Genomic DNA, 13,643 nt, shown 5'->3' on the forward strand with positions numbered 1-13,643 from the left:
TGTGACCTGCGTGGAACGTATTGAACTTGTGTGACAAAACCGCTCCCTCAATCTGAACACACACGCACGCACACCGGCCCACACTACAGCTCTTTTGCAAACGCAGCCTCAGTCCTGAGGGCGCACGCACAGTACAAACCCCTGCCAGCGGGCGCCGCGCCCTGGGCAGTAGCGCGGGAGCTGGAGTTGCGCCCCGGGGCGGCGCGGCGCGGCGCGGCGCGAGTGTCTGCGCGTGCGCGATCCTTGACACCCGGCCCTGCAAGCAGGAGAGCGCGCCTAGACTCGGGCAGCCGCGCGGTGTGCACGGGCTCGGCGGAGGCCGGCGGAGGCGGGGGTGGCGCGCGCGTGGTACGTGCATTCGCCCGACACCTTGCCCGGGTGTGAGGGTCACCGTCAGCCCTCTGGTGCCCAGGCTCGACCTTGCCGTCCGGGGCTGCGTTCTGGAAACGTGCGGGAGAGGCGGTGGAAGTGTGCCAGGCCTGTGTGACCTGGGGGGAGGGCGAGGAGGGATCCGAGCACGAAAGGGGACCCGACGAGACGTTTGACTGACCTCATCCTAAAGAAGCGACGGGGTTATTTATGAGTCCTGATTTAAAAGTAGTGGCTGCCAGGGAAGTGAAAAAGGAGCTCACCCCAAGCTATGAAGGAAGCTATAGTCTCAAGAATGCTGTTTATGACGATATAAATCAACGTGGAGCTTGTGATGGGAAATATGGAGAGCGTGAGTTTGGGATAGAAACAAGGAAACAAAGTCAAGAAGGAAAAATGAGCTTTCGCCCTTTCCCCCCACCCCCACCCCCACCCCCTCTGCCTCCGTGCGTTTCCCTCCTTCCCCAGGAGCCCACCACTGCGATTGCAGCCGGGAAGCCAGGGAGGGGTGAGCACACCCCATCCTGGGTCAAGTGGGCCCCGAATCTTCCCCAGGTTTAAACGAGGCTCGTTAGAGGGCGAGGGAATACATGTAAATAAACAACTTGGAAGATTTATGGGAAGGAGTTCAATTTTATAGGACTGTATTTATAGAGCCAGCGCCGGCTCACTTATAAATAGATTAATGGGAAGCTAAAATTAATGGACTTGTGAGCTGCGCGTTTAATTTCTGAGGCTTCTACATGACAGACACCCGCCCTCGAAGTCCAAGCGCGGAAGGCAGCTTGCGTCAGGGACTCGTGATCGCCCCCAGGAAGGGACACATCCCTTCGGGCCAGCGTCTCTCTAGTGGCTCTAAGCTCTGACTGCCCGGGGTTCCCAGGGGAAGGACCCCACGGGGCTGTTATTTGCAAACGAAGGAAAAGAATGTGGCCTCATAAAAAAATAATCGAGTCTTCCTCCTAGCATTATTTTTAATCAGGGTCCTTAAGCCGCTAATACCGGTGGGCCCGCGGCTTCTGGGGGCACTGTAAGCCGCTCAACCCGGCTGGCTGCCTCCTGGCAGCAGGGGAGGCCGCGACACTTCCTCCAGGGTTACCCGGGGCCCCGGTGCAGGGCCTGTGGTCAGGGTCCTCGGCCTAGCGGCCTAGCGGTTCCAGCTGTGGCTTTCCTTACCACCCCCCCACCCCGCAGCCTGGTGAAACAGTAACAAAGGGACTGGGGAGCTACGACGAGGCCACTTTGTGAGGCATGGCCCTCTCAGGCTTCCTACCCCTTTCCTTCCCTTTCTAGTTTTCCCTTCTATGTCTTCCCTTAGTTCTTTTCTCACATGTGGGACCCTCAGGATCCTGGGCTTTACCTAGTAAAGGCGATTGTCTCAGATACTCTCCTTGTCAAATGGTGGTGGGAAGGGGAGGTGGTCTGGAATTTACCTATGGGATAATAGATGGCAGGTCTGTGGCTCCAGAGCTGGAGCTGACACTTCTCTTCTGTAGGAAGATTTGCCATAGGATAGGGAAATTACTCACCATCCCCTTTGTATAATCCCAGTGGTCACCAAGCCCTCACTCTCCGAAAAGCAAATGAAAAGGAAACTCAATGTAATACAGTTGAGCCACAGACAAATACATATACCTATTTTCATTATAGATAAATGGATTGCATGACCTCTTAATCACATTTCCCTTGCAAGTCTTTCCTTCCTTCTACTTCTCTTCCTTTCTTTTTTGTTTTTTTTGGGGGGGGTTCTGTGATTTAGCCATTTATAGTTCTAACCATGATACCCAACCCCACCTTTCTTTAGTTAATAAGGAAGCCAAGAAGTGGAAAATCTCACATAAAGCAGATTCCATTGTCCTTTCTGTCTTTCCCTATAGGGAAGTCCAGAACTGGGAATGATTCACCTGAAAAACAGAAAATTGATACAGGAGGCATATTATTAATTAACTGAGCACCAACTACATGCTAAGTACTCTCAAAATCTGGAGTTACCAAGATTCTACTTTACTGATTATCCTTAAATGTATAAACACGTTACTGTTTCTGCTTTTTATAATTAAACTAGGCAATATTTGGACGTTGGAAAGGACCCTAGGAGGCCCACATTTTACAGATAAAGACCTTGAGGCCCAAAGAGAAACAGTGACTTGTCCAAACTGTGTAACATATTGGATGACTTTACTTTCCTCGCCTCAGGGAAGACGCCCAAGCCTTGGGATGAAATACAGATTGAGAAGATGTTTGATCACTGCAGCCCATTAGGGCTGGGCTGCAGCCCATTAACCCAAATGAGAAAAGCTCTGGCTTCTCTGGGCAGCCTCTGAGCCTAAGGTAAGAACCAACGTCCTAAGACAACTATGTCTTTTTCCTCCTCTGGGTCAAAGGAACTGTTCCTCATTTGTTTATGGAGGGCCTTGCACAGCTGGTGAGGTCAGGGTTGGGTTCAATCCTGAAATAAGCCAGTTAACTCCTCCAGATCCCAAGGCTAGGGTGCAGGAACCATACCTGGCCCTGTGGGCATCTCCTGCACCATTTCCTCCAAGGAACACCATGCCAGAACACTATCCCGTTAGCAGTAAGAGGGGAGCATCATCTCTGACTTGGACCCAAAGCTCTTTAATTACTGGGACACAGAGTCTTTTTTAGTTACCTGGGAAGTAAATTTGACGCCTCATTTTTTAAAGGGCAAAATAAACGAAGAGATGCAGTTAACATGAGCTTTTATTGCAAATCTAGTTAGAAATAGGAGAGAAGAGTGTCAACTTGGAATTGAGAAAATAAAAAAACACCTCCTAGTGAAAACAAAAGGGTCTGTTTTTCTAGAAGCAAAATTTATTGTATTTATGTTATAACGAAAACATTGCCTGTGTTTCGGTGAGAGGGGACAAAAAGAAAAAAAATTCTTGGCTATCCTTTTTTTCTGTCTGTAGAATTAAACAATGTCCATATTCAAGAAACTGAAGATGAAAACACAACAAAAACACAACAGTCTTTTTATTTGTGTAAATCAGATCAACACTGGACAATAAACCAATTTCTACCCATTACCATAACAGCTTGTCTATAAAGAACAAAGAAAAATTCAGATAGGATTCTACCTAGGGTCAAGCTTTTTTTTTTTTCTTGTTTTTTTTTTTTTTAACCACCCATTCACAGAGGTATAGATTCACAGATAAATAATCCCAAACTACTTGCCATATTTACACATTCCCATTAAATTAAGCATAAATAAATATATACAAACTTAACATGGATACCCTCCAGAACTCTTCTTCTGAAGAGTCAATAGATTGATATTTCTCGATTGTGTGGCAAAAACAATGTTAGTGAATTAGAGACCAACTCAACAGTGGAGTCAATTTTGGCATTTAAAGAATAGTGTTCATTACACTTTTTGAAAGAAAACAAAAATGAATTTTGTATTTTGATATTTCTTCTTACTCTTCTTTCTTTCTTTCTTCCTTTCTTTCCTTCTTTTCTTTCTCTTTTTAACCCAGATAATTTAACATATATTGGCACAGGAGGGGAAACACTGTTTGGGCTCTTGAGGCAACATCAGATGGCTTAACGTTATTATTTCCTTTCCACATAATGTATTACGCATACAGGATATCAGATGTGATGACAAATTCTCTATAAACACTCTAAGTAGGAAGGAGTTGCCCTTTTAAGTAAGGCTTTGTACCAGAGGAACAGTGTGTAGATAAGTCCGGGGCTTCAGGTTTTCCATTCAACCAAAGTTTTCATAGGATATGAAATAATTGCTTGAGAGAAAGTGGTTTCCTTGGCCAAAGAAAATAAAACAGCTAGGTCTTTGAAAGCCTCTTGGGTTCTTTTTTTTTGGGGGGGGGGGGTGGAGAAAACTAAGGATGTGGAGCCAGAGAGAAGGAAGGAAAATGCAAGATAATTTTGGGGGTGGAAGTGGTGAGAGAAAGTTACTTTCCCAGCTGGGGGAGAAAATAAAGATGATTTTGATGGTGGAAGCCTCTCTCAGGGAGTTCTCCCCTTTTTTTTTTTTTTTTTTTTCCTTCTCCCTTGAGACCCGTTAATACCTGTAGGAGGAGGCGGGGTTAGACAGAGAATGGACAGGAGACCTTTGGAACCTCCAAAGGAACTTGCAAAGTGGAAAGTGTGAAGGCAGCGCGGCCACATCCTGACTCCCCCCCCCCCCTTTTTTTTTTTTTTTCTATCTTTAGCTATTTTGGTTTCGGACTGAGCATTCGGGAGGGGGCAGGCAGCATGGATAAAATGCCTAAAGAGTGCAGGGGTGGAGGAAGAGCTGCGACTCACCTGTTTGGTTGGAAAACAAAGCTCAAAAGGCCTTGTTTTAAATGTTTCCCTTGACTTAAAAGGCAAACTCTTGCGTTAATCCTACTGTTTATTGATTTATGGGCCCAAGGAAACCAAATCTTTTAATAACTCAATTATCAGATAAACGTAGCGGGCCTGGCTTACGAAAGCAAGGGGGTGGGGGTCGTACATAAAAGGAGAAGTGGGGGAGGAGGGGGAGGAGGAGGAGGAGGAGGAGGCGGCGGCTGCAGTGGGCTCTCCTCGCCGAGGGTGGGGCGGGGAAGCGCGCGGAGGGCTCTACTTGGCGGGGGCGCGGGAGCAGCCCTCAAATGAGGGCGAAGGGAGACGAAGAGACACTGCGTAGCCACATAGGACAATTCCTATCCCATCACCCGCCTTTAGGAGCGTGAGGAGAGAGAGTTTTCGTCCTGCCAAAGGCTGGGGAAGCTCTCGATTCCCCGGACGTGTCTAGGCCACTCGCTCTGCTGGAGCAGGCGCCCGGAGCGGCCGCTGGAAGCAAAGGGCAAGGGCAGCGCTGAGACCCTCCCCGCCTGCAGCCCGCGTGGCGCCGCCCCATTACCTACTGGAGAATGGGGCTTTCTCGGTCGCCTTAGCCCTTAGGGTGAGACCGAGAGCGAAAAGGGCCCGCGCGGCCCGAGGCCTCTCCAGCGGCTGATTCTATGTCCTCAACACGACTGGGCGCGAGTGGCCCACACGCTCTCAGGACCTGCACAGTAAGAGCAAGGCGCGTCCATCGCGTCTCTCGCACGTCACACGCGTGGGGCGCGTTGCCCTGCAAGGAAAGGAGACGATGGTTTTCAGTGTGGTTTCTCCTGGCCTTTTGCAATCAGAATACATATAATGCAAGCGGCCAGGCCCTCCGACAAAGGCGCAGGCTTCTCAGCGGGGGAGAGATGGAGTGTCTACACTCTCCGTAAGGTTTAGTTCCCAGCCTTTGTATGTCACCTCGTCTAGTAGGGCACCCTGCACACCCAGAAGCCCCCAAAGGAGCTAGCGGTAGATGGACTGGGGTGTGACATTAACCGTTGCTTGGACCTTCCTGGTGACCTGAAACCAGCTCCCTAACCCCCTCCCCCATAAAAGTGTCCGCACAAAGCTCTCAGCAGGTGCCTAAATCCCAGTAGTCCAACCTCCCCTCAAGGCCAAAGCCCATGCATGGGGGCGGCAGAACTGAGAGTCCCAGTAGATCCTAAGTGTAAATCCTGCAGAACTGACATCTGGATCTTTATCTTTCGGGGATGTTGCAAAGGTCCTAAGGTCTAGTTTGTATAAAGAGGTGCATGTATCAACACTAAATTTAGAGACCACTGGGGGGTGGATTTCCCCACTGCTTTGGGGAGGATGAGGACAACGGGTTCCAGATCTTGTTTCATGATAATGCTCAGATGACCCCAGGAAAGGAGCAGGGCTGCCAGAATGAGAGACATTAAACGCAGGAAACTTTATCTACTGGGAATAGTCCCAGTGTATACAGACGGTAAAATTCAAAGCTGAAATACATCTCCTTTCACTTTGCATTCATTATTTTGCCATTATATGCCAAAACAAGTGTGCGTCTGGAGGGGGGAGTGTCTTATTCATAAAGCATCTTGTAAGAAAGCAATTGTTGCTGAAACACGGGAGCTCTCATCACCCTCCTCCCCACGACCACTCGAAAAGCTGCTTCCTTGCCCGCTAAAACAGCAATCACCAAAGAGCCCAGGGAAATGGAATCTATATCAAAGGCAGGGCAATATTGCTAAAACATTGGGCTCCAAGAACACTTATTCTTCTCCCCTAAAATTCATTTTTCAGCTCCCCCTCCCCTAGAATTCCGTGTTGAGGTATCTGTTAACAACTAGACTCAAAGCTGCTTCAATCTCTTATTGGCCACTTTCTAAATTATTCCCTTTGAGCTTCTTTAAAGAAGTGCACCTGCAGAATTCTGACACACAGGCTTTGATTAAAAAGGGATCGGATTTTTTTTTTCTCTGTACCTTATAGATTGTGTAGGAAGCCCAAGTCCTCTTTGAAGAAGCTCATAAACCATGCGGGCAAAGCTTTGGAAAACAGAAGAGAATGAAATGGTACATACCCCTCCGAAGGAATTACATACTAATCAACGTATTCATATTGTGCTTTTTTTTTTTTTTTACTATTGTTCTTAAAATTGGTAGATGACACAAATATAACAAATGCAAGATTCTCTGTATGCAGGTGCTGGCAAGGCTGGGAATTAGTAACATTTCTGAAAGGAACTGATGATGAGTCGGAATCAACTTATTGATCCGGATTTTCCTCAGCCGCAGGAGCCTCTGCTCGGCAGGCCGGCACGAGCCGCAGCCCCCCACCCTCCCCGCCCCCCCGCCGGCACCTCCGTGGGCCTCCCTCCCCGCCCGCCCTCGCCCTCCCCCTCCCCCTCCCAAGGGTGCCAACGGGGCGGAGGGGTGCTGGGTGCCGGATAGTTAAGATCCAGGGGTGGGGGCGGGGCGGGGCGGGGCGGGGGAGGGCGGGGGCACCGCGGGGACCGCAACACAACGCAAAGGGGCTAACCACACTCCTTTTCGTCCCGGAAAATCCCCGCGACAGCTTGAGGGAGGGCGGGCAATGAAGAAAAGGGTGGCTGGGAGAGGGGTGAGGTGAGGTGGAAGGGCGGGGACTGCGAGAGAGTTTCCTAAAAAAATATTAAAAATTAAAAAGTTCGTGCATCTCAGTCAACCAACTCTCAAAAGCACTGACACCAACAATGTTTCTCCGATTTTCTTCCAATAAGTTAGCGTTTTCTCCTGTTTAGTCTTATGTTTATTTTCCAAAGGGGGAAAATCATGGTTTTCTTTTATTTATCAGTATTACTAAGCTCGAAAGAACCGAAGTGGAAAATCCGGACGTTTGTCTCCAAATGTATCTTGAAATAGACACTGGGAACCGATATTGTTGCTCCGTTGTGCGCCTCAGTTTTTTTTTTTTTTAAAGTTATTTAGCTCTTTTTTTAAAATTTGATTGTATGTGTATTCTACCTAATATAATTCTTCCAAAGCCAATCCAACATTTTAAAGCTAAAATTAATTTTTTTTGTTTTCCTTTTGTATTTAAAACATTTTTCTTTTTTTTTTTTAATTTTCATTTCCTGTGTTTCTCCTCCTTGTCGCCAGTTTTACTACCTGGGCCTTCCCCAGACGTGTGCCTGTTAGTGGTGGTGTTGTTCAAGAACATCTTGTCCATGCCTTTGAGCGCCTCGGTGAGATAGTTCTGCAGGGCAGTGAGCGCGGCGCAAATGGCTGGGGCGCCGAAGCCGTGCGTGATGAGGCTGAAGTGTGTGAGGCAGCTCTGGATCCCCGGCTCCAGGATGGGGCTGGGCCTGCTGTTCCCGATGGGCGTCCGGTCCTGCGCCAGCAGATCCGTGAATTCCTTACAGAGTTGCCTGCGAAGACGTGGGAAAGGAAAAGAAAAAAAAAAAAGAAAAAAAGAAAAAAGAAAAAAAGAAATCACTCTCAGTGTCGTTGTCATTGGCATTAGAAAGGAGACGCTCACTCGAGCCCAGAGGCGTCTGCCCGGTCACCACAGAGCCGGAGACCAGACCGAGGCTAATGTGGACGATTCCGCTCTGTTTCCCTTCCTAGCGCTCTCCCTTCTGGAGCAGCTGGGACTAGAAGGAAAGCGGGGGAGGGGGGGAGTTATGCACCCCTTCTATCCCAAAGGTTTGCCTCCCCTCCCCCCCAAATCCAGTCTTTCCTCCATCATTCCAGGACCACTTAAACTCTGCTTGGGAAATCTGCTAGGCTTTAGCGTTTGATTTTGAATAGTCAGTCATTTTTGGCTCTGACCTGGCAGTTCTTAAAAAAAAAAACAAACCAAAACAACAACAACAAAAAAAACCCTTTCTCCCTTTTCTGTTCTGCTTCTCTAACCTCTTGGTGATCAGGCTCAAAAGCCCTGGAAGATTTAGGCCCCTGAGCCACAAGCCTGTCCCTGGCACACTAGCAGATTGCGGAGACTTGCATGGCCTAGGGCAAGCAACTGTTTATTCCAGGAGAGAATGCTGATTCCAAAGCAAAAATCTGTTTACCTGTAGTATTTGGGAAGGAAGGTATATTTTCCCCCTTTTCCTCTTTCTTTTAAGTAAAGGCTACTGAAAAATCTTTGTACAACAGGATTGTTGTCAATATAAAAGGATTCCTACATTGTTTAAATAAAACCTACAGGTAGATGGTTAAGACACTGGGGAGGGTAGATTTTTATTTGTTGAAGGTTTTTATTTCCTCAAGGCAACTACAATTGAGAGGAACCTCTCAGCCTTAGAAATCCTGTGTGCCTAACTATGAATTGAGCTTATTTAAGAAATTTTTAATATAGGAGGTGGACAAGAGGGTAAATATAGGAGGGTTTTAGCCCGGAAGGTCCAATGGCTTGGCTCTGCTACCAGTCAGAGGAATGGCATCCCAAAGGCCACAGCCTCTCTCAGACTGGCAGACTGCTCCTGTCAGCCTGCTTCCACTGGTGGGAGGGGTGGGGCGGTGAGAAAGAAAAACCACAGAGCTCCAGTCCCAGCCCGTGCCTACCCCCACCCTGGGATGGCCTGACTCATGGGGCCTGGCCAACAGATAAACAAGGCAGGTACCTAGAGGCCCATATAAGTGACCCTGGGGCATCCTTTGCCAGGGGGATTACTCCCAGGAAGAGTAATGGCTGAACAAGACAGATAATACCTCCCCCACCCCCACCTGCAGCAGGTGAAACGGTTTTGGCTTTAAGGCTGGTGGATAGAGAATCCTAACAGGTATCCTCTCTCTCTACCCTCTCCTCTATGGGTTTCTCCACTTGAAATGCACACATACATCTTACAACCAGGAGGAAATGGGTAATGGTTCTACCTAAATGGGGCAGTTCGTAGGCTGGGGGTACCTCAGAAACACCATCGGGGCTCAAATGCACACATCCATGCCTTTTCCCCCACAATTCCAATTCAGGGAGCCTGGGGCTAGGTCCACAAATAAAAATCTTGGAAAAGCTCCCCAGATGATTCTGATACCCCTGGTTAAGAAGTGGTGTTGTAAGTGAAGCCACAGGGCTTCAAGAGGTGATGGGGTGGAGGAAGTTACAAGCATTCCTTAGGGAAATGATAGAATTTGTGGAATCCTATTACCTGATTTATACACTTTAGTTTTATTTTTTCCCCAAAGTGCGTTCATTCTTTTATAAAGCACCAACGGGTCCCCCAATACCAGGCAGCAAGGCAAGGCACAGCACAGGAGGGCAGTAGATCTGTGATATTGCTAGTTGGTGCATCAGAAGGAAACCTTCCAAAAAGAGGATGGGCGCCAAGGTTTTGATCGTTGGAAGAGATGGTTAAAGTCTTTCCTTAAGTTTGCACTCATTACCAAAGTGCCAAAAAGGAAATTCTGAACTGGGGAGAACAAATGCTTAGAGTCAAACATTCTAAATCTTCAAAGCCCAAAGCAGGGTCTGTAAGCAATTAAAGTTCTGCGACATTAATATTTTTTGACCCTGCGGAAAGGGGCAATCAAATTCCAATCACGTCTCAAAAACATCTGGACAAATTTGAGCAAATGATTTTTCAGCCTTCCATATATTTCTTTAAATTACGCTGTCAACGGAACAAACCGCGTCCTCCAGCACTAAATAAATGAGCGCCGCTGTTTGGACCGAGCCTGCGAGAGAGAAACGTGCGGGTGCACGCAGCGCCGCCCACTGCAGGCCTGAGCCGGCCATAAAACACCAACAATATGACACCGAAGCCAAAGACAGGAGTAAATCAAATAAATAGAAAACCCACTGTAAAAGTTCAAATGAGCTCTAGACCTAAATTTAGCCAGAGATTTACTATTTTCCCCTCTGGAGTTGTAGTAAATTTTACGTCTGTGGAAGATGCCAAACAGCAACGTTGGAAAGAGAATAATTAGAGCTGCGGGTAGAGACGGGTACAAGTGGGTGACATATAGACACTCTGAGCGGGCATATGACAAGGAGATGTGAAACCAGGCAGAAATGTGCACCTAGGGATTTAGGGAAGAACGGGAACCACGACCAACCCAAGAAAGGTCTGCCTGGCATCCCCAGGGTTGGGGATAAGAACTGTAAAAAGCCTGGATTCATATTAATAAGGGCATTCTCCACACCACCTCCCCTAGAAACTTGGAAATAGAGGGAGACCAGGGCAAACCCACAGCCCATAATCAACTTGGGTGGGGCGGAGGGAAGGAGAGGAAGAAGGGCAGCAAGGTGGAGCCCGGAGGGCTTCTTAGCCAGCAATCCACAGGCTGCAAAAGCTAAAACTACTTCTACCACTGAGCTGCATCCCTGCTCCACAAATGACATCTGCATTGCCGCTCCCCAACACCTCCTTCCCAAGGGAGGTGATGTAGTGGGGTGGGAGTCAGGGAGGAGGGCTGAGGGTCTGGGACACTCACTTGGTAGCCAGCAGCATATTCTTTCGGGAGTGCAGGTCACTGGGGTCCGTGTGCTGCCGGTTCAAATACTCAGAAACAGCTTTAGCAGGAAACTCCGTTTCACAAATATACCCAAAATCCCGAGCTAAGTGAACAGCTTCTCCTGAAAAGACAGCACCAGAGGTAATAATCAGCACCTAGTTCTTAGTCATCCCAGGACAAGAGACACTTCCTGGTTAACTGTTGTTATTTATAAAAGAGGCCAGCTGTTGGGGGCAAAAGCAAAGGTGAGGCTAGTGCCCAAATAAAAATGATTCTCAAGCCATCAAAGTTGATGGAACAAATTCCTCACGCTGCTCTTCTCAGCCTCTCCCTGATGATCCTTTTAGCCAAGTCCTCACTAGACATCCCCTGAATAGCTTTCAGGGATTTTTCTTAAAGGAAAGGTGGGCAGGCATGTTCAAGGGCCACCTTACAATTGCACCTAGACATTTGGCTGGATATTTGAGCCAGATTCCACCCTCCCCCCCTTAAAAGCACCTGTTACACCTGCTCTAAATAAAATTTAAAATTTAAAAGTATTTCTATCTTGTATATTATCTTTTGTATCTTCCTATAACTGTACTAGGAAAAAACCTCTTATTAATAACTAATATATGCAAACATCATTTCATGTGTTTACATGTTCACATATATTAAATAACATATGTAAAACATACATGGAATGAGTATTTCTGTCCAGCAATGGAATATTTATTCTTTGTCAGTTCTCTGATAGGTTTCAGGTTTCTCCTCAGGGGTTCCTGTCATCATCTACCTACTTAAGGATTTTCTACTGCACAAGGTGACATAGCAGCTATAGAAAACCTAGACAGCTGAGAGGTTCTTCAGCTCATGTGGAAGCCCCTTTCAAATAAAGCATTATTACCCTTTAATGCACAGCCTTAGGTGTCCAAGGGAAGATACCAAACATGAAAAAGAAATATTGAATTATCCAACAGCTACGTTACTCTAAGGATCATGACTTACTTTTAATCATCATTATTATAGTAACAACAAAAGACTTCAGGCTTGGTGCTTACAACAATCCAGATCCAGAAAGCTGAAAACTGCCAAACGAATATCGAATATCGGGATTTCAGTGGTTTTCCAGTTTTGTCCCTTCTCCACCCAAATTCACAATTGGTCAGATGACCTTAACTGCTTTTTACAAAATGAGGTCTGTGATATTAGCAATCCCCTGGAGGGCAGAGTCAACTGCTAATGAGTGTGATGAGGAAATTTAGTGACTGCTGTCCCTGAAAGGTGAGTTTGGGCCAGGCAACTTTGCCTTAAAGACGGCAAAGTGCAATGACTATAAATGTGATGACTTTATGGTTTATTCTAAGCTCTCCTCCAAAAACCAATTCCCCACAATGGTGTCATAATATCACATTCATAAAAATAGAGGAAAAAAAAAAAAAAACCAAGACCAACATGTTAGACTCTAGAGAAAATTCTACAACTTCCTTCATTAGGACCATCTGGCTGTATTTCCTATCCCTTCCCCACCCCACAAATTAACTGCAGATCCTCTTGTTCTCGATTGTGTAGAAGATCCTGTTTATTACATACCATAAATATCACCCCCAACCCCAAAATGATGAGCAAATTAGAACGTGCTTGTTATAATTATGGGTCTTTAATTCACAATTGATGAATCTACACTGAAGATCATATGTGAGTCCCCTCCTTGTTTCCTCACCACCATCCTCAACCCCGTTTTCTCCTAGGCCTCACTGACTTCATTAAGCCATATTTCAATAATAGTAAGTCCCAGGTAATCAGGAGGAGATAGGGCCCCGGGAGTGGCAAGAGTTTTAAAATAACTGTAGGGGTCAGGAATGCAATAATTGTTTCATAAATTGACAATGTGTTCCCTAATACTGACTGTAGAAGCTGGGAAGGAGAGAGATAGAGAATGGATTGCTGCTTATAGGGTTACTCTCACAAGAGTTCATACCGAGGGTGTTTCACATACTGAGTCCTGCACCTGGTGGCAGAAGTGGGTGTTTCACATACTGAGTCCTGCACCTGGTGGCAGAAGTGACCCCTGTTCTGCCTTAGAGTCTGGAACCGAGCACTCTTCAGAGCTTAGGGACCCTCTCACATGTCCCTTGGCCTCTCTACAATTGCCATCTCCCTCTAAGTAAAAAGACCTTTGAACTTCTCTCAGGCAGCCGCTTGACATCCACCTCATAAGGGCACAACAATTGCAGTGATTTCCAGTTAATCATGAAACGTGTAAAATGTCAGCCCTCAGCCAACAGTTAAACTCAGCCACTTCTTGAAATGGCCACACGTCTTGCTTACCTTCCACCAGGGAGGTGAGTAACGTGACATTTGCTGCTTTGCGCCTGCCCGCGGGTAAATTCAAACCGATTTTTTCTAGCCTTTCTCGCAAAGATCTCCCCCCATTTTTCGATTTGGCTCTGAAATTGCAAGAATTAACATTCTGATTAACCTCAGAGTGTTCCTGAAACAAAGTTTAGACTTAGCAATCTAAAGCCCAGTGGAGCTTGAAGAGGTTTTAACTTG

The 13,643-nt window shown here is 46.9% G+C and overlaps 1 protein-coding gene across 1 annotated transcript in view; it reads right to left on the reverse strand.

Annotated features, from left to right (window-relative positions):
- Positions 1-3,072: 3,072 nt before the first annotated feature.
- TFAP2B (transcription factor AP-2 beta) overlaps positions 3,073-13,643 on the reverse strand; it is a 30,092-nt gene continuing 19,521 nt past the window's right edge. Inside the window, exons 5-9 of the mRNA XM_041725259.1 lie at positions 13,419-13,537; positions 11,088-11,229; positions 7,821-8,080; positions 6,657-6,719; positions 3,073-5,452 (exon numbers count right to left, since the gene is read on the reverse strand). Of these exons, the coding sequence (XP_041581193.1) occupies positions 6,658-6,719; positions 7,821-8,080; positions 11,088-11,229; positions 13,419-13,537 (583 nt within the window). The 3' untranslated portion in view covers positions 3,073-5,452; position 6,657. The remainder of the gene's footprint in view (positions 5,453-6,656; positions 6,720-7,820; positions 8,081-11,087; positions 11,230-13,418; positions 13,538-13,643) is intronic.

The sequence above is a fragment of the Vulpes lagopus genome, chromosome 1, assembly GCF_018345385.1.
Source record: "Vulpes lagopus strain Blue_001 chromosome 1, ASM1834538v1, whole genome shotgun sequence".
Taxonomy (NCBI): Eukaryota; Metazoa; Chordata; class Mammalia; order Carnivora; family Canidae; genus Vulpes; species Vulpes lagopus.